General features: G+C 37.2%; 1 protein-coding gene across 11 annotated transcripts in view; it reads right to left on the reverse strand.

The window, feature by feature from the left end:
• The window catches only part of EIF4G3 (eukaryotic translation initiation factor 4 gamma 3), a 335,147-nt gene that overhangs the window by 101,948 nt on the left and 211,025 nt on the right, over positions 1-22,174 (reverse strand). For 7 of the 11 annotated variants that reach the window (XM_055331203.1, XM_055331202.1, XM_055331199.1 and 4 more), the window contains 2 exons: positions 13,480-13,588; positions 6,952-7,791 (listed from right to left, as the gene is read on the reverse strand). In XM_055331203.1, coding sequence (XP_055187178.1) covers positions 6,952-7,791; positions 13,480-13,588 — 949 coding nt within the window. The remainder of the gene's footprint in view (positions 1-6,951; positions 7,792-13,479; positions 13,589-22,174) is intronic. The other 4 variants (XM_055331204.1, XM_055331201.1, XM_055331198.1 and 1 more) reach the window with 1 other exon arrangement.

Below are 22,174 nucleotides of genomic sequence, written 5' to 3' on the forward strand. Positions count from 1 at the left end.
CATGACACACGAAAGAGAGGCAGAGGGAGAAGTAGGCTCCATGCAGGGAGCCTGATGCAGGACTCGATCCCTGGACCGGGATCACGCCCTGAGCCAAAGGCAGGCACTCAATGGCTGAGTGACCGAGTTATCCCCACTTCTGACATTTAGCATCAAATATGTAGGTTCCCCCCCATAACAAGCAATTCTGTGACACCATGGGTGTCCTACGATTTAACTCAATTCAAACACTATCAACCTGAAGATAGCGTCAGATCCCACAGGTTAGGGCTTAGTTCCCACAAGACTGTTCTTTTCACTCCTACTTCAGATGCCAGTTGAAAGCCAGGTGACTGATCAGTATAGATCAGAAGTTCCAATGACTATCCTCTCCTCAGGTTTGATTAATTTCCTAGAGCAGCTCACAGAACTCAGGGAGACATGTACTTGCATTCACCAGTTTATTAAAAGATATGATAAAGCATCAGATGAGAATCCAGATGAAGGGATAGATAGGGCAAGGTCTGGGTGGGTCTCAAGTGCAGAAGCTTCCATCTCTGGAGTTGTAGTACATTACTCACTACTGGCATGGACACGTTTACCTGCCTGGAAGCTCTCGGAAACCCCTAACCCTGAAATTTTATGGAGGCTTCCTTACACAGGCATGATCAAACACTAAATCTCTTTGTATCCCCTCTCTTCTCTCAGGAGGATGGGGGATGGGGCTACAAATTCCAAACTTCCAATGACTTGGTCCTTCTGGGTTACCAGCCCCCATCCAGGAGCCCACCTAGAGTCACCAATAGACTAAGACGATCTTAGTGCTATCACTTATAATTTTACAAAGCTTTTAGGAGCCTTGTGTCATCAGTGAAGGTAAAAGATCAATATTAGAACAAGAGATGTTCCTAGTGTCCTTATTTAGTAAATTACATGGGTTTTAGGAGCTCTGTGCCAGTAACAGGGGTCAGAGGGTAATATATTTTTTCTACTGGGGCACGTGGGCGGCTCAGTCTGTTAAGTATCTGCCTTCAGCTCAGGTCATGATCTCAGGATCCTGGGATTGAGCCCTGCATCAGGCTCCCTGCTTAACAGGGAAGTCTGCTTCTCTTCTTTCCCCACTCCCCTGCTCATGTGCTCTCTCTCACTTGCTCACTTTCTCAAATAAATTCTTAAAAATATACATATATATTTTCCTATTATCTCACAATAGCATATTCATAGAGTTGTGGAACAATCACCACTATCTAAGATTTTTTTTTTTATTTTTATTTATTTATGATAGGCACACAGTGAGAGAGAGAGAGGCAGAGACACAGGCAGAGGGAGAAGCAGGCTCCATGCACCGGGAGCCCGACGTGGGATTCGATCCCGGGTCCCCAGGATCGCGCCCTGGGCCAAAGGCAGGCGCCAAACCGCTGCGCCACCCAGGGATCCCCGATCACCACTATCTAACTTGAGACATTTTCATCATCCCAAAAAGAAAGCCTATGCCCAAGAACTCCCTCTCCACTCTCCTCAACCTCTGACAACTATGATTCTACTTTGTGTCTCTAAGAATTTGCCTATTCTGGATATTTCACATAAATGGAATCAATGATATGTGGTCTTTTGTGACTTTTCCACTTAGTATGATGTTTTCAAGGTTTATCCATGTTGTAGCATGTATCCATACATTATGAATTTCCATGGCAAAATAATATTCTGTATATATATATACACCAAACCCCCCAATTTGTTTATCCATTTGTAAGTTGATGAACATTTAGGTTGTTTTCACTTTAGGGCTATCCTATTCATTTTTTTCTCTCTGCCTTTCTTCCTAATTTTCCTACTCATGACCTAAACAGGAAGTTAATAATGTTATTAGTATCCTCTCCTTAAATGCATGCCTAAAGCTTTTCAATGGTACATATTTTCCTTAAAATTCGCTGTTCTAAGCATACCTCCTCCCTTCCAAATGACAGCAAAGGTCACTGTAAGATGTGTCTGACCACTGTGAAGGTTAAATGACATGGGCACAAAAGCCTCTACTCAAGTTATACACACATAAGGGATTATTGTGAGAGACTTTATACCATTTCATACTCAAGATTTAATGAAGAACTTTTGAGATGGTATCATTTTGTTGAGCTTCTCTTCTTTGGAATATAAATTCCTAAGGACAGCGATAATGACACCCATTTATTCCATAGAGTATTAGTACAGTTCAAAGGGAACATTTGAAAAAACAAAAACAAAAAAAACAAAAATGGGAACATTTGGTCCCTTAACACTAGCTGAAAATAGAAGTATTAATAATATTTAATATTTAGAGTGCTTATTATATGTCACTGTATTAAGTGCTTTACATATATCACATTTTATGTTCATTGCAACTTTATGAAGTAAATACAATTATCATCTTCAAATTCTGGACAAGAAAACAGATTCAGAGGTTAAGAAACTGGTCCAAGTTCACAGAGACAGGGGAAAGGCTAAGGTGCTGGAGTGTGTGACTCTGTTGTCTTGACCACTACATTTTACTGATAGTATTGAGATTAACCAAATACACAAAAAGTAACATTCAAGTCCTATGCATAAATATTCAGAAAACTGCTACTACAACTAAATATAATGAAGATCTTGTAGTAAAGAGTAGAAGGGTAGAGTTTGTTTGAAAGGTGAATGTCCCGCAATGCCACCCAACATCCTAAAGGGTTTAAGTAGAGATATGAAAAAGGAGTGGTGGGGCAGCCCCAGTGGCGCAGCGGTTTAGCGCCGCCTGCAGCCCAGGGTGTGTGATCCTGGAGACCTGGGATCGAGTCCCACGTTGGGCTCCCTGCATGGAGCCTGTTTCTCCCTCTGCCTGTGTCTCTCCTTCTCTCTCTCTCTGAATGAATAAATAAATAAGTCTTAGAAAGAAAGAAAGAAAGAAAGAAAGAAAGAAAGAAAGAAAGAAAGAAAGAAAGAAAGAAAGAAAAAGGAGTGGTAAAGTCAGATCTATACTTTAAAGAGATGACTGTTTGGTGGAGAATGAACCTGAAGGGGAGCAAAACTGGACATGCCAGGTACATGAGAGGTCCTAAGGCAATGAGAGCAGGAAATGAAGAGGAGAGGACAAATTCAACAACTGCAACTGCATCAGGTAAAATCAGAGAACCTTGTTTATTTTTTTTTAAAGATTTTATTTTTTTATTTATTCATGAGACAGAGACAGAGAGAGAGAGAGAGAGAGAGAGAGAGAAGCAGAGACACAGCAGAGGGAGAAGCAGGCTCTGGACGCGGGACTTGATCCCGGGACTCCAGGATCATGCCCTGGGCCAAAGGCAGGCGCCAAACCGCTGAGCCACCCAGGGATCCCTGAGAACCTTGTTTAAATGATTTACATGAAAGATAAGTAATTCAAGGAATAAGTCCATCAACAGTGGCTTCAGAATTTTAGCTTATAAAGCCAGTGCCACTAACTGAGATAAAGGAACAGGTTTAGGGAACTAGGTGATTAGTTCAATAGGGGACATGTTAAATTAGAGATGGCTCTGGTATTTCCAAACGGAGATTTCGCAGGCACAAGGAAACAGAAGACAGAAACTGAGAAAAGAAGTTGAGGATGGAGACAAAAAACTTACAAGTTACCTGCATATACCACTGGGAGCCATCTACTATCAGAGTAAATGAAATCAACCCTGAAGAATGTGTTAAATGGTAACAGAATTAGAACATGATCCAAATATAAGGGAATTCTCTTGGTGATGGAACTGTTCTGTATTTTGACTGTGGTAGCAATTATATGACTATATGTCTGTAAAAATTCACAGAAATGAATGCTAAAGGGGATGAATTTAATTGCAAAGAAATTATATGCAATAAATCTTACTATAGAAATAAAAAGAGAAAGCAATGAGTAGTGTTACATGTGGTGAAAAGACCATAAGATAGCAAGCTGGGAGCAAAAAGCAGATGATATTAGTTGAATAGTGAAGAGAGGAGAAGAAATGATAGACTATTCTTGGGAAGCCTGAGTGAGACAAGGAAAGGAGAGTTTCAATGACAGCTAAATGGATGTGTAGGATTAAGGGAGTGTTTTCACTATGAGATAGACTTCAGCAGATTAGCAATGACAAAGAAGTCACTGGGAAGGCAGTGAATACATAGGAGACTGCAAGGGACAACTAATAAACTAATTAAACTAATAGACTCCAATGAAAGTTTGGATGGAGTCAGGTTGGTAGCTATAGCAGAAGGCTAAAAAAAAGGCATACTTAATGCACTCAATATTCTAAACAAAGATACAAGGTCATGTGCTGAGGGTGCAGAGGGCTGGGCTAAGGATAGGATTTTATAAAAGGCAAGTCATAAAAGGAATGGCTGGGGGCCAATGAGAAACAGTTCTCAAGACTACCATGTGAAGGATGCCTGGGTGGCTCAGCGGATGAGTGTCTGCCTTCAGCTCGGGGCATGATCCAAGTTCCAGGACCGAGTTCCACATCAGGCTTCCTGTAGGGCACCTGCTTCTCCCTCTGCTTGTGTCTCTGCCTCTGTGTCTCTCATGAATAAATAAAATTTTTTCTTAAAAAAAAAAAAAAAAAAAAAACTACTGTGTGCAAGGTAAAGGTTAGCACCGGAAAATGAAAGTACTTTTAGCAAGGCTATGTTATCCTGGAAAGAGTTCTCTTGTCCGATAGAGTAAAGCATTCCCCCTAAACTGGATTACTCTGTCTGGAAGCAGGTAAGTGCAATGGTTTCTTTTGGAAGTAAATGGGTAAGTCTCGAGAAAAGTGGGCTAAATTCTAAACAAAGAATCCATGTCTATTCATGGAGACATGTATGACTCAATATCCAATGAATGAAACTTTTGAGATCATGTTGCAAAGAAATGAACTACTATAAATAGTAGGAAAGTGTATATCATATGGAGATGAGAGATTGTACAAGGGGCTTGCCAAAAGGCTTGGCACTTGAGTCTGTTCTGTTAGTACATTCCACGATCAGGTGTCTGGTGGGCTCAATCTGCAGCATATAAAAGAACTTGAGGGGTGACTGGGTGGCTCATTCAGTTAAGCATCTGCCTTTCAGCTCAGATCATGATCCCAGGGTTCTGGGATTGAGCACCACGTGAGGTTCCCTATGATTACTTTGTCTTTCTGTTATTTGTTTTTTTAAACATTTGTCTTCAATAGCTTCTCCTAATTGTGGAACTACCACATCACTAGCTGTTGGCTAACAATTCACAGGTGAGTATGTGAAAGGAGACAATGAAAGGTCAAACTATTGTTCTCCAACAAAGGAGTGTTCCTTGGAGGGCTTTCACCTATAGTCATGTCCAAATTGTTTTTTCATAAAGCCCGAGGTCATCACCCCACCAAGAAAGAAGATTCCTAAAACAGTGATGACACTGTGAATATATTAACTTGATAGAGGCCCATCTTGAAGAACAGGTGATTTTCAATCATTTATGAAACATTACTCCCTGTCCCCACCACACCTTGCACTGTTATACCAGGTTGAACTAGATGTTCTATTGTTCTATTGTTCCAGGAAACCAGACAACTCCCCTAAAATATTCAGGAGGAAACTGCCTCAAGAACTGAGCTGTATGGGAAGGTTATATCTTAAAAGTAGGAATCCGGTTTTTGATTAAGTTTCACTATCCATTAGACAGCTCAAAAAAGACAAACACCAAGGATGTTGGTGACTAAAACCTTCCCATCCACTCCATTTCTAGAATAAATGCTGGGGGAGCACACAATTCTCTAATTGTATAATTTAACCTGCAAGGTATAGAGAGAGCAAATTATACTATGTGGGGCACTACTGCACCAGATGATCTATGCTGACTTGTTAAAAGCCATATTCTTGTGGGCTACTGACTCTAGCTGATAGGCCTCAGATAATTTTTGATTAAAATTATAAAAATTCAGGGGCACTAGGGTGGTTCAGTCAGTTAAGCATCTGACTCTTGATTTCTGCTCATCATGATCTCAGGGTAATGAGATCAAACTCCTGGGTTGGGCTCTGTGATGGGTGTGGAGCCTGTTTAAGATTCTCTCTCTCTCCATCTCCCTCTGCCCACCCCCCAATGCCAATTCACTTGTACTCTCTGTCTTTCCATCTCTAAAAAAAGGTGGGGGCACCTGGGTGGCTCAGTCAGATAAGCATCTGCCTTCAGCTCAGGTCATGATTTCAGGGTCCTGGGATCAAGCCCCCATGCATCAGGATTCCTGCTTAGCAGAGGGTCTGCTTCTCCCTCTCCCTCTATCCTCTGCCCCCCGCCCCCCGCTTATGCACTCTCTCACTCTTTCTCAAATAAATACAATCTTAAAAAAAAAAATTATAAAAATCCAATGGTTAGTTCCTAAGATTCTAGGTGATGCTACATTAAATAATTAAATAATTTTGGACTGGAAAGAATACTTTAATATTAATGATAAAATTACTAAAGGGTAAAAGCAAAAAATGAAGAGCATTAAACTTCTCTGTGAGTTAATCAGAGAAAGCACTTACATTTTTTCAGAAGTAGTTATAAACAACTGTTGTGATTGCTATTTTTCTAAATCCCAGATTAAAGAAGAGATGAATTCCTTTAAGTTTAGGATTGATTGGGTTCTAAAATTTTGAGAAGGACAGTATGCTTGTTTTAATTGGTTTCCAGCCCCAAAATGACAAAATTAACCACTGAGGAACTGATTCATATGAACGAGGCAAAAAAAAAACAAAAACAAAAACAAAAACAAAAAACACATGTACAGTGACATATACCTTGGAGGCATTTTGTATATTTGAAATTTCATTTGCATTTTTAGACAATGGAGTAACTCTTTTGCAGGCTGCACTAAAACATAAACACACCATTGAAGAAATCAGACTACGAATGTCAGCATTCATTTGATGTTTCTGGAAGTCAAGGAAAGTAGCCAATTAAAAAATAACTCAAACACTGCTTCTTTTTCATGTTCAGCAAGCATAAAAATAATTAACGGCACAACAGCTTACCTGGGCTGGGGCTCTTTCTTGAACTTAGGTTCTGAGCATCCAAAATCTCTTCTGTTTGCCCGTCTGCTTCTACCTCTATTTTGTTCTGAATCTCTTTTGCATCTTCACTAAGGCAAGTTCTTAAGCTCTCATCCTCTTCTAAGACCCTCTGGACTGTGGTGGGAACACCAGCAGTACCAATATTAGTGGCAGCAGCAGGAACAATGGCTGGTGTGGGAGGAGGAGGAGCTGGAGGAGTTGGAGGAGATGGAGAAAAGGAAGGAACTGTGGAAGGGGTAATGGGAGCTGGGACACACTCCGCTTTCATTTCCTCTGGAGCATTTTCCAGAATCTCCAATTCAAGAGTCAATGGCAACACCTCCTGTTTTACTATTTCCACAATGCTCTCTGTGGCTGGTAATGTTTCACTAACTCCATTCATTTCATTAATTAGATTAGTACTAGAAATCAGTGGAATATCATTAGGTGCTACACTACAAGATTTCTTGCATATATCATCATCAATTACATCTATTGGTGATGGATCTGATGTCTCTGCGCAAGATATGGGGCTGGGTATAGGAACTGTGTCTTCTTTTGAGGAGGAGAATTCACACCGGTCATCTACAGCAGAGGCGAATATTGGCTGGCTACTAAGAGCAGCCGAGGTGGGGGAAGCAATTGTACTTCGAGCAAGTGGAGAAACAGTGGTAGGTGATGGAGGCAGAGGAAGTTCTGGCATGGATTCCACTGTAGTTGTCTCCGATGTCTGGCCCGCTTGTTCTTTCTTCTCTCCACTAAAGACTAGCCTAAGGACTGGGGAAGGAGACTTTAACACTGGATCGGGTTTTGGCTTCTCTTCTAGGGAAGAAAAAACAAAAAGAGTTTAAGAATAAATCTTGGATCAGAGTATATTATACTATAGTATTTTGGGCCAGTTCTTTTCATCTCTTACCCAAAATCATGGGCAACAGAAGACAGGCCAAATTATTAGACCTCTTCTGCCACTCCAAAAACACTGTCATATTTTCTAGTTATACCTTTTGTTAATTGGTCACCAATGAATATAGTTTATTATGGAGTTAAAGAAAGAATCAACAATTAACCAAATAATTTTATGAAAAAGAATACAACGGCAAAGTTCATCAAAACTGAAGTTAAATCGTTCCAGAAATGGGACTTTTTTTTTAAGTAGAGACTTTTATTTCTACTATACCTTTCTCCCTATAGAAGATTTTTCTACACTATACACTATAATGGCAGAAAAGCTCAAGAACAAATAAGAGTAGATTAAACCATTATACACAATAAAAATATTTAGCTTTCCTTTTTCAAAAGATGCATGTATATAGCCAGAAATAATGTGAAAACATAAAAATAAAAATTTACCTTGTAAAAAACATTCCTCAAGGAGAAACCAAGTTAATATTCAGATAATCAAGTCCAATAAAAAGAAGCATAATATATACACCTGAAATATTTGAGAATGTGTAATATGCTTATCGGTGTATAGATGAAAAAGAATGAGTGCAAGAGAAACTGATAATCACAATAAAGGTAAACCAGAAACATAAATTTCCATATTCTAAAATTCTAGGTAAACTGATAGGTAATTCATTCCTGGGAGGATGAAGCGAAAGGAGATTCAGCCTGGTGCTTCTGTAGCATGACAGGCTCCACTGGAAAAACACACTGATGGGCATGTTCATCAAATGCAAACAAGAATTTTAAGCAATACTAAAAGATAGTCTAAAGTGAAAGAGACTTCACTTTATGTGAAATCTTAATCCATCAGTGAAAATAAGTCTTCACAATAAATTGTATTTCAGTTAGTGATAGAAAATATGCTCGTTAATCAGAGAAACAGATGGTAAATATTACCATTAAGTTGTTAAAGGATAATTCATCCTTTAATATAATTCATCATTCATTAATTGTTGTTCTTGGTCTTAAAATTTATTTTAATTTATGGGTGTTGAGATTAGTGCTTCTTAAATTGAACTTTATTTACTGTACAGGAGAAATAAGATTAGGCTCTCTGTCAAATCCCTCAGATTTAGCCATCAGATTTCTTTTTTTTTTTTTTTTTTTTTTTTAAATTTTTTATTTATTTATGATAGTCACAGAGAGAGAGAGAGAGAGGCGCAGAGACATAGGCAGAGGGAGAAGCAGGCTCCATGCACCAGGAGCCCGACGTGGGATTCGATCCTGGGTTTCCAGGATCGCGCCCTGGGCCAAAGGCAGGCGCCAAACCGCTGCGCCACCCAGGGATCCCTAGCCATCAGATTTCAAAGAAATCTGCCTATTTTTTATAAATATGTAAGATATATATGATAAATATGCATCTATTAAAATACCACTCATAATTTCCAAATCACTGGAGTAACTGCCACATGGGTCACCTACATTACATGAAAGCACACCAGGATAACAACACCCTTTATAAACACTGCATGAAAACTAGAAACATTAAATAGTAAAACGTAATTCTCACATTAATAACCTAGTAAGAGAATGTCAATTCTATTATTAACTTTGAACAGTAAAATTTCTGATACTAAAAAACAAAAGCAGACCCAACTATAGAAATTTCTACATATTCTTGAGAAAAACCTAACATGAAGAAATAAGAAACAAACAAAAAAAAACTTGAGAGGTCCTCATTCTGAAATTAAACTCCTTTAATTCATTCAAGTTTTAATACAAAAAGCTGAAAAGTATACTACAGTAAATCTAAATAAAGATAAAGAACACTGATTTTATCTAAGAACTTTTATTATTAAGAGTATGCTTTGCAAAGCCATGATAGTTTGAAATCTAAGATACTGCATTACAAATATTTCTACCATTTGGTCATCTCTAGGAAATTGTGGGAACGCCATCTTTAAGAATTTTTTTAAAGAAATAATCATGCAAAAGCGAGCAAATATATAGGTCTGGAAGATTTAAGGTTATTTATATTAACACTTTATAATAGCAATTAAAAATAGAAATAGACTAAGTGTCTAATATGAGGGATTTATTAAAGAAATAATAGCCTGGGCCATATAATGGTATATAATGGGATCATATAAAATAGGCTTTTAAAAGAAAAAGGATTTGGAAAGTTATTTATAATCAAAGATGTTTTTTAAAAAGCAGGGCACAAAACTCTATGTACAGCATAAGCCTAATTTGGTAATATATATATATATATATACACACACACACACACACACACACACAGACACTACTAACATACGCATATGGGAAAGTCGGGAATTAAATTTACTAACAGTGGCTCTAGATAATGAGACAAGAGATATTTTTTTTCTTTCCACTTAATCCAAGTTTTTACAATAAATGCCATATTTATAAGGACAAACTGCTCTCTTTATTCTCAAATGGCAGTGGAACCAACTGCCCAGATGAATGCCTTTTGGTTGTCAGGAGCCTCACGTGATTGAGAAGGTGATACTATCATTTCCTGGGCAGAGACCAGGAATGGAAAGTAAGCATCCTGCAACTTAAGGGACCATGTCTCACTTGACAGAGAACAGTCCTATCCTAAATGCAAGGGGAGCCCCAGCTGAACAACATTGCTATAAATGGTTGAATTACAACAGAATATCATTCATTGAATACCTACTCTATACTAAGTGCTTTTGAAAGGCACTAAGGCACAAATAACTTTTATTTGTATTTCTTTGTCCATATCATGTCCTCCACACACTGGGCTGAATGTACCTACTCAAACAATGTCAACAATCAAGTTGTGTCTAGACATCATTAATGCCCACTGATGATTTTAAATTCACTCAACATTCAATGGCTTTCTCTCTACTCACCACAATGAAGGTCTTCCCTGTGTCTTTATATCTTTATTAAAGTACCAAACAAATGGGAAATGTCATATTTGTCTGGCAACATGATGTTCATGTACATTTCAGCTGTTCATATTATAAATTCTGAGAAAACCAGAAGTGTAATAATGGTAGCTAACGTTTACTAAGCACTTCTCATATGGTAGTAATCAGGCCAGACACCATATCCTTTAATTCTTGCAATCACTGCTGGGATAGAAACTATTATGTTCCTATTTTACAGAAGGGGAAACTGAGTGTTTTATAGATTAAGTCTGACCAATAAGATGACCAATAAATGATCCCACATTTTTCCAGTTCAGGAGGAAAAAAACAAAGGTACATGGAAAAAGAAGTATTTAGGTGAAGCAAGCTGGCAGGAGACTTTGGAGCTAACATGAGATACTGTTACCCAATTAAAACTCACATTTACATTGAGAGAAAAACCAACCAACCTAGAATGCAGAGTCTATTATTTCTGAGGGTAATCCAGCATTCTTTAAAACAGTATATTTTTGCATCTTTAATTTCAAAAGGAATGTAAAGAAACTTTTAAAATTTCTTAACTGTAAAAAATTCTTCTGAAAATTGGTGAGCCTTTTCTAATGTTATTTGAGCTTACACACATTTGGTTTAAAAATTACTCTGAAAACTATTCTATATGTTCGTTAGCTATGGGCACAATTAGAAACATAGTTAACTGAGTTTTCTGGAAAGTACTAAGAGGGAAAGGGCAGAAGTCCCCCAGAGTTAGTTATAAGCACTATGAAATATATTTAAAATTCAAGTTTTTCTTTCCATCAAGGAAACTGAAAACATTTTCAATGCACTCATATCTACATCAAACATCAATGTGGAATGTTTATTATTCAAATTTCTACTAAGCATAAAAAATTGAGAGAAAACCAAGAGTTCTGTATTCTTCCTAATGGAAATCAAGGCCTAAAGATGGCAAAATGGAGTAGTTTCATAATCTAAAAATCATAGCAGAGCACAGCTATCATATTAAGACATCTTATGAATTCTCTATATTGTGTTCCAGCTGAAGTTTGCATATAGGATGGATACATCATGAGGCCTCTTTGGATGGTAAGTATTCAATGTGCTTATCATAATTTTAACTAGCAAAAAAGATTAGTTGGCACAGTTGTAAAGAATAATGTTTTGAAGAGAATACCTTGAAAATTATTCTCTACTCTGAAAATATTCTGACTTTTGATCGAAAAGCGCTCTATCACTGGAGGCAGAAAGTGATCTTTCACAGTACCTACACCACGTGCACTGCTGCAAGGTGAATGGCTTTCATGTTAAAAAAATTTAACTCAAAGTATGCATGAGTCTTTATGTCTGAGTACTGCTCAAGTATCTGACAGAGCAACTTTTAGAAGGATGGCAGGTTACGGTTTGTTATCTATTTTTTGGTTCGGAACAATCTTAAAAAAACAAAATATAGGATGTGTCTCTTTTCAAGTTTACTAGGTTCCTCAATACTAAAGGGGGAAAAAACCTATTATCTTTGTATGCTCTAGAATCCTGAAATCAAACATATGTTTCTAAGTGTGAAAATCTGTAAAAAAACAACAACAACAACAAAAAAAAACACCCAATAATATATAATATTGCTTAGGTTATGTGCCAATTCCCAAGTACCTTTTAAAGAATAATTTTTAGAAAGTACATTTACTAACTAACATCACATATGAAGGGATCTGGAGGAATGAATAATTCAAAAAATTTGAAATCACATATGCTTTCTATTCACTCTTATAATGAAGTCATGAACGTTGTAAAAGTATGCTCCGAGTTCTATGCTTTCCCTGTGCCTAATAAGAACTGTTTCCCAATTCTGATTAAGGTCCAACTACATAACAAAGAAAGGCTGTGATATCCCATTTTCCGACATGAGCTTTCCCTTACAGTTTTCTATTTATAATTCAAAAGGCGATGTTTTTTTTTTTTATTTTTTTATTTATTTATGATAGTCACACAGAGAGAGAGAGAGAGGCAGAGACACAGGCAGAGGGAGAAGCAGGCTCCACGCACCGGGAGCCCGAAGTGGAATTCGATCCCGAGTCTCCAGGATCGCGCCCTGGACCAAAGGCAGGCGCTAAACCCCTGCGCCACCCAGGGATCCCTCAAAAGGTGATGTTGTGTGTTTATTTCAACAAGCATTTTACACTTGCTAGGTAAATGGGAGTAGAGCCCTCAGTATGATGAAGACACACAGCATAATGACTCATTAAGACCAAATACTAGTGCATGATGGAACCAGGATAAACTCAGTACTACAGAACTGAAGCTACAGAAGCCAAATTTACATGAAGAAATATTTCATGCTTTTAAAAATAGCAAGATACACATGTTAAATATATAAATAAAACTGTGTTATTCTTGTAAAGGAATATATACTTTGATTTATCTCAACCTTGTTCTCATCACCACCAAAAAACAAAACCAGTTTCAAGCGAATTAGGTTTTACCTATAAATACATATCAATAGTGAGGTATTAATTAAATATAGGGAAAAATTTTACTAATCAACCCTATTTTACTTTCCTAAAAGTATAACACTTTATTTTCCATCTTGATACTTTGTTTATAAGTGGGTATCTAAATAATCCTCAAATGTTTCACTCCTGCCCTTAAATACTGAGTGCAATATATTTAACTTAAAAAAAAATAGGAAAGAAAACAGTTATATACAAACCTTGCTTCTGATCGCTAGCTGCAGTGACAGGGGTGCTGGCAGCAAGATGAGTGCTCTCCACAGTCCCATAAGCCACAGGGCTGTGCTCAGGGACCTGGCTGGGCAGCTGCTGGGATTTGAAGTACAAAAAAGGGTGATAATGAGCGTGCGAACATAAAAACTAGCAACATGGAACCCAAGCAAGTGGGGAACAGAGTAGAGATCATAAAATAAAAAAAAAGGGGGGGGGAAGCAAGGAAAAAATATATAGGCCAATTTAATAATTCAGAAAGGACGGGAGGAAAAGGAAAGAGGCAGCAGGAGAGGGGAAGGAAAAGAGAGGATTACTATTAATCACAACAAGAACAAATAGCACAGAAATCATTAATATAAATGAATTCTCTGGGGTTCCTTCTAAGGACAAACACACTTTCCACCTAATGAGAGATACATCACATCTAAGAGAGAATTTAACCTCCTCCCAGTCAAAGACCAAAGGGATCTGGTCAACTTCACTTATAAACTACCTAGCAAAGTAGTTCACTGGATGAAAGCTAGACAAACTAAACACGATGGGTTTTAAAACCAGTCACTGATTCAAGAAAACAATACTGAAAGATGATTCTTGTAAACTGTCCATATAATTACACAGGTGAAATGGAACTTGTGAAGTATCTAATGGCATTTTCACCTTAAAATGTCTTCAGAGTCTGGGACAAGGACGGTATCTTTTCAGCGTCAGAAATCTGAGTAAAATATCTGTTTTTCAGAGCTAAGAGGAAACTCTTCATTTTCACTTAGCCACTTTATGGGAATCAAAAATGGCCATGAAATCCTAGTAGAGTTGGTTGAAAAAACTGCAGCTATTGTTCATCTTAGTAAGCAACAAGAATTGCACAAGGAAGGACAAGAACACTCCTTCCTCATCATTTTCCATGCAGCTATGGTGCTCTGGATTTGAGGGTTACAAAAAAGCCACAAAATAAAGCAATGTCTCTCCTCAGAGATCTCAGGTCATTTTTTGTTAGCTATAATTTCCCCTACATTGAATTCTATCAGTGCTATCCGAACAGAGTCCCTGCACAACTCTGATTTTCTGAGTGTGTGTGTGTGTGTGTGTGTGTGTATGTGGTGCTTTAGACATGAAGTAGACTTAAGGTGAGAATGAATCTGGGGTGAGTAGGGCCACTTAAAAAAGTGAGCATTAATAAAAAAATATTTTCAAATCAGTAAGTCTTACCGAGAATAGGAATATAAATCAGTTCAGACACATACCATTTATCATATATCATTTAAATAACTGATTTTCAAAATTTACAACATGTAATTTACATTTGATTATATCTGGAGTATATAGAGTAACAGACAGGAATAGGGAAAATGCACATAATTCATTAGACTATGACAGTGCTCATATTCCAAATTATTTCCAAATGAAGAATACTGAAATTATAAAAAAAAAAAAGAACAGTTACTGTTTTCACTTTGAATCATAGCCAAATAAATGAATAGTACTGCCATGATTGCTCTGAATGTTTAGTTCCAGTGGGAAAAAAGTTGTGTTATTAAAATTCAGAAATTAGGACCTCTTCATAGGTATAAGTGAAAATACAGATTTGTTTAGTTCTATGGCTGGAAATAGTTCTAGAAATTAGGAAAGGCTCTAAAAGTTATATAGCATTTATTAAACAGGAAATAAAGACATGTAAATTATATTATTTAACTAAAAGGAAGAAAATATAAACTACTCCAGTTGCCTGGAAAATTAGTAACCAAAAAATGAGTAGTTGTTAAAAGCAGGTCACCAGAATGACAGCCATACATAAAATGAGATGTTTAAGATAGTGAAAGGTTACTGATATCTATACGTCTGTATTGGTCAGAGTTTTTATTTTTTTTTTAATTTTTTAATTTTTATTTATTTATGATAGTCACAGAGAAGAGAGAGAGGCAGAGACATAGGCAGAGGGAGAAGCAGGCTCCATGCACCGGGAGCCCGATGTGGGATTCGATCCCGGGTCTCCAGGATCGCGCCCTGGGCCAAAGGCAGGCGCCAAACCGCTGCGCCACCCAGGGATCCCAGGTCAGAGTTTTTCAAGGTCAGATTAAAATATCTGGAATCATATTTAAGAGACAACTGCATAAACATTTTTAAATTAACAAAGAGGGCAGCCCTGGTGGCACAGCGGTTTAGCGCCGCCTGCAGCCCAGGGTGTGATCCTGGAGACCGGGGATCGAGTCCCACGTCGGGCTTCTTGCATGGAGCCTGCTTCTCCCTCTGCCTATGTCTCTGCCCCCCTCTCTTTCTGAATAAATAATTATTTAAAAAACAAACAAACAAAAAACAAAGAACTAGGAAGATTTTGTGTATATCTGTGTATAAACATTTATGGGAAAGGACTGAGATAACATGCTATTTAAATCCCAGTTCCAAATCAAAGCATCCAGAACACAGGTACACAACCACAACCTGCTAGGAAAGGACTGCTCACTTTCCTCACCTATAAAATGAAAAGGAACTAAATAAAGACCCTCCTAAAGATCCTAACGTCCCATCCACGTTTAACATTCTTTAAGTCTCTGAAAGCATCAAGAAAATGAAAACATATTCACATTAATATAATTCAGTACTCTCTCACCTTGTTTTAGATTAATTTTAATGAAGGATAATTTTTTTTTTAGATTTTATTTATTTATTCATGAAAGACACAGAGAGAGGCAGAGGCAGAGGCAGAGGGAGAAGCAGGCTCCATTGCAGGGAGCCCGACGTGGAACTTGATCCCGGGACTCCAGGATCGCACCCTGGGCCAAAGGCAGGCACCAAACCGCTGAGCCACCCAGGGATCCCCTAGATATCTGACAGTATTAAAGAAATTAATTTCTTTTGTAAGTTCCTTTTAAAATCTATTCTGTTGAAAAAACACTCTGTTGAAGATTTATGTATTAAATTTGATAGGCTCAAGGGATAATGGTAGATTTGGGCAAAAAAACTGGAGAAATTAAAATTTTTAAATAGTATTTACCAAAAGATAGAACAGGCAACAAAATCTAGAATGGTCTTTAAATAATCCTTTGTACAATTAAAATTTCCTATCACATTACATAGTCCACACTATTTCTATGCAGAAAGAGGTCATCTCCCTTAACTACCTATTTTAATCTTGTATATGACAGTATGATCAAGGAAGAGAATAGATGGAGACAGAATGTCAGCAAATCATGGCCCAGGGACCACATACCTGTTTTTGTACTGCCCCTAAGATTTTTTTTACATTTTAAATAGTTGCAGAAAAAAAAAATCAGAATAAAAGTTCTTGACACCTAAAAATTATACGGAACTTAAATTTAAGTATCCAGAAAGTTTTACTGGAACAGCCATGGTGATTTATTTACATATTTTGTATAGCCACTTCCATTCTACAATGGCAGAGCTGAGTGTTGGAAAAACAGATTATGGCTGCAAAGTTGAAAATATTTAGTTAAAAAAAAAAATTTAGTTATCTGCTCCCCTACAGAAAACGTTTGCTAACCTCTATTATAATTCACCTGGAGAAATCAAAGACTCTAAATAGTTATGCAAATATAATGGGATGCTGATATAATTCATTGTTATCACAAGAGGCTATATTTGAATGTTTTGGATCCCATGACTTTAAAATAATTGTTATAATAAATACCTCATGTTTTTGAACATATATAAATCCTGGGAATAAACAAGTATAGACCACCTCTACCCCGCTCTAAGAAACATTATTAAGATTAAGAAGTAAAATAATAGGGGTGCCTGGGTATCTCAGTGGTTGAGCATCTGCCGTTGGCCAAGGTTGTGGTCCTGGGGTTCTCGGACCAAGACCCGCATATCCGCAGGGAGTCTGCTTCTATCTCTGCCTATGTCTCTGCCTCTCTCTCTGTGTCTCTCAGGAATAAATAAAATCTTTAAAAAGGAGAGAGAGAGAGAAGTAAAACAATAATGATGCCAGAAAAAAGGACCAAAACTTCCTTCAGTCATAAGTGAGAGGGAACTGTGTGTGTGTGTTTCCTCCTGGTGTCTGCCAAGTACAAAACGTTAACAACCCATGGCTGATTAAAATAGACAAAAAATCTTTGCTTCATAGCACTTAAATTTATCAAGAGAAACATAAAAGAATAAAGTACATACACACAATTATGGAATATTATTCACCCATAAAAAAGAATGAAACCTTGCCATTTGTGATAACATGGATGCACTGAAAGGGTATTATGCTAAGTGAAATGAATCAGACATAGAAATATAAATACCATATGATCTCACTTATTTGTGGAATCTAAAAAAAACCAAAACCAAGTTCACATATACAGAGAACACACTGGTGGTTGCCAGAGGCAAGGGGTAGGTGGTAGGCAAAATGGGTACAGAGAATCAAAAGTACAAACTTCCAGTTAACAAAATAAATAAGTCATGCAGATGTAATGTACAGCATAGTGACTACAGCTAATAATACTGTATTGTATATGTGAAAGTCGGTAAGAGTAAATCTTAAAGGGTCTCAACACAAGAAAAAAATCATGTAACTACATATGGTGATAGATGTTAAGCAGACCTACAGCAATGATCATTTTGCAATACATACAAGTGTTCAAACATTACATTTCACACCTGAAACTAGTATAATATGCTCTATCAATTATACCTCAATAAAAATTTATTTTTACATCAAACCCCCCCCCAAATTAATCAAATTACCAAGGCCATAATGCTACGAGAGTAGTAAGAGCAGAGATAACATATATTCTGAGGCTTGCTTTCTCTTTTTTAAAAAATATTTTATTTATTTGACAGAGACAGTGAGCATAAGCAGGAGGAACTGCAGGCAGAGGGAGAGGGAGAGGCAGGCTCCCTGGGAGTCTGATGCAGGGCTTTGATCCCAGGACTCTGGGATCATGACCTGAGCCGAAAGTAGACGCTTAACCAACTGAGCCACCCAGATGCCCCTGAGGTTCTGAATTTGTATGTATGTCAGGATCTTTTGATAAAGCAAAATTTTGGCTGAATTTCAAAGAACCAATGTGAATACAGGCATGTGGTAGATATATGGGAGGAAATAGGAGAAGGCAGGTGAGGCAGAAGGAATAGCACATATGAAGCTTCTGAAAGGAAGCGTATTAAATATAAATAATCAACCAGCTTGGAGGAGAGTGAGGGAGGAACATAGGAAGAGCTGGAGAACTTGGTGAAAAGTACAGGCCACACTAAGTGCTGGTCCTCATTGCCTCAACAACGGCCCAGGAACAGGCTTTAAGCAGAAATGTGATATAAGATTTACGATTTTAAAAGATGCTTCTGACTATTGTATGGAAAAGGAACTGGAGGGACGGAAGAATATTATAAGGACACAGTAATAAGATTACTGCAGTAGTCCAAGAGAAATTATGATGCATCATATAAAGGGTATATATGAATAAATTTACTTAAACACAGTAGTTAAACTGACAAGATTTGGTAATTGATTAGTTATGGTCGGTAAGTATCACTAAAGAGAGAAGGGATAATAAGAAGAAATACATTTCTGGTTTGTGAGATGTATGCCAATCACCGAGATAGGCAACACTGGAGGAGACATTGGGTTTTGGCAGTCAAGAAGCAGGTGAGAGGAAGACCATGAACTGCAGTTTTGATTGTGATGTGCTTGTGAGATACCTGAGCATAGAGTTCAAGTAGAAAGTTGGGCATGTAACCTGAAGCTCAAAACAGTACTCCTTACATAAGCAACCTATGGAGGCACATAATGAATACCTCCTATTTTAATACAAGGATAATAATGCACAATAAATAATGATCATAGCAGTATTTTAACAGTAACTTTATTTTTTTTTAAGATTTTATTTATTTATGAAAGACACTGAGAAAGAGAGGCAGACACATAGGCAGAGGGAGAAGCAGGCTCCATGCAAGGAGCCTGATGTGGGACTTGATCCCGGGGCTGCGGGATCACACATTGAGCCAAAGGCAGAAGCTCAACTGCTGAGCCACCCAGGCATCCCTGTAACTTTAATGGACTAAATTCTAATGCTAGAATCTAAAAGATCACAAGATATATGGATTAGAAAAGGCATCAACCACATGATCAGTTCTTTCATTCTTTGTACACTATTCCCACGAAACTACCAATTCTTTTCAAGCTATCTTAAGTGATATGAAATTACTATTTCCAATGGTGGAACCCATCTCAGGTTTGGACATATGTTTTCACCCCATTATCCTATGTTCCTGGTGGCTCTGAAACAAGAATCTTATCTCTTGATGGAAAAGAGCTTCACACAATTAAACTATCTTACCAAGGACTATGCGTTAAATTAGGTACTAGGAGTACATACGGCTGAATAAAACATGGTGCTCTTTATGTTTAGGGAGCTAACATTTTAGTGGTAGAAACAAACAATAAGCCAGAAAATAAGCATAAAATATGTCAAACAAAACTTAAAGCTATGAATAAAATTAAAGAAAATAAAGACCAGAGAGTGAAAGGGGTGTGAAGGTACTACTGTAATGTGATCAGGAACGGTTTTCCTGAAGACATATTAGAAGACACCTGGAAGGGGGAAAAGCACATACTTGGGACGTAGGAGACCATTTCACATACAAGGAATAGCAAGAGAAAAAGTGCAAAGGTAGAAAGACTACGGGCAGCGAAGTCAATAGCAATGCACTATCATGGAGGACATCATGGAGGAGGAAGACAAAGATAGTAGAAGGAACTGGAGACATAGTCAGAGAAGCCAGATAATGTATGACCTCATAAAGACCTCCAAAATTCTAGAAGTAAGGACTTTTATATATTTTAGTAGCCAGCAGAGAGACATTGGATAGTTTTTAGTAGGAAAGGGATGTGATCCAATTTAGGTTTTAAAATGATTCACTATGGTATTGTATAAAGGATACAGAATATAAATATGTAAAAATAAAATTCAACAGCCAAAAAACAATTCAATTTTAAAAATGGGTAGAAGATCTGAACAGATATTTTCCGAAAAGGACATACATGTAGTCAACAAGTACACAGAAAGGCGTTCAATATAACTAATCATAAGAGGAATACAAATCAAAGCCAGAAAGAGATATCCCCTCACAGAAGTCACAATGGCTATTATCAAAAAGACAAGAAATAACAACTGTTGGTGAAGATGTGGACAAAAAGGAACCCTTGTGTACTGCTGGTAGGAATATAAATTGGTATAGTCACAATGGGAAACAGTTTGAAGATTCCCCAAAAAATTAAAAATAGGGACACCTGGGTGGCTCATTCAGGTTAAGCCTTTCCCTTTGGCTGAAGTCATGATCCCAAGGTTCTGGGATCAAGCCCCACATCAGGCTCCCTGTTTCATAAGGAGCCTGCTTCTCCCTATCCCTGCCACTCCCCCTGCTCATGCTTGAGCTCTCTCCCTGTCAAATAAATAAATAAAACCATTTTAAAAAATTAAAAATAGAACTAAGATATGATCCAGCAATTCAACATTTGGGTATTTAGCTAAAGAAAACAGAAACACTGATCCTGGGTGGCTCACTCAGTTAAGCATTTGATTCTCGATTTTGGCTCAGGTTTTGATCTCAGGATTGTGAGAATTAAGCCCTGCGTGGGGCTTCAAACTTAATGCAGAGTCTGAGATTCTTTCCCCTCCATTTACTTCCCACTCTGTTCCACCTCCAGCTTGTGCATCCTTGCTCTCTCTCAAATAAATAAATAAATAAAATCTTAAAAAAAAAATAAGTGGAATATAGAATTCCGGAGACAAACTCAGGTGTGTGTGTATGTATGGATGTGTGTGTATATTTATATATAATATGTAATTTATTTAATATATATTTATTATAAACTATATAATATATAATTTTATTATATACACATAAAATATTATATAATGATATATAAATAAATGTATATTTATTATGTATATTTTATATTATATAAAATAATCTCTCTAAGCAAGGAAGCAATGGTAAAGTATTCAATGAACAATACTGAAAGAAAGGACAAGCCATTTGGTTAAAAAAAAAAAAAAAAGGTTAAAACACAATCATCAGGATGCCTGGGTGGCTTAGTGGTTGAGCGTCTGCCTTTGGCTCAGGGTGTGATCCCAGAGTCCCAGGATCAAGTCCCACGTCAGGCTTCCTGCATGGAGCCTGCTTCTCCCTCAGCTTGTGTCTCTGCCTCTCTCTTTCTCTCTGTGTCTCTCATGAATAAATAAATAAAATCTTAAAAAAAAATAAAACACAATCATTACACTAGGAAAAAAATATTACGTAAGTCAAAAAAAATTTCTGATGAACACTTAAAAATCAGAAAAAAAATCATCGCCCCAAAACAAATGTGTTCAAAATACATAATAATTCATAAACATACAAATAACCAGCAAACATCAAAATTCTCAGCTCTATAAATCAATAAATAAAAATGAAATGGGATTATATTTAATATATCAAATAAGGAAAAGGGTTCTTCCTTAAAACTGCTGGTCAGAGATTAATTGGTAAATTTCTGGAGGATAGATAACATCATAACCCAAAAATAAGTCCACAAAGTTGTTCGTTACAGTATTGTTAGTATTAGTGACAAACAGGAAAAGAAAATACCCATTCATTAAATATACAAGGGTATATTCAAAGAAATACCATGTAGCCATTAAAAATTGTAATAGTAACCTATAGTCAAACATGAACACCCCTAATGACCACTGA

Source organism: Nyctereutes procyonoides, unplaced genomic scaffold (assembly GCF_905146905.1).
Source record: "Nyctereutes procyonoides isolate TBG_1078 unplaced genomic scaffold, NYPRO_anot_genome, whole genome shotgun sequence".
Taxonomy (NCBI): Eukaryota; Metazoa; Chordata; class Mammalia; order Carnivora; family Canidae; genus Nyctereutes; species Nyctereutes procyonoides.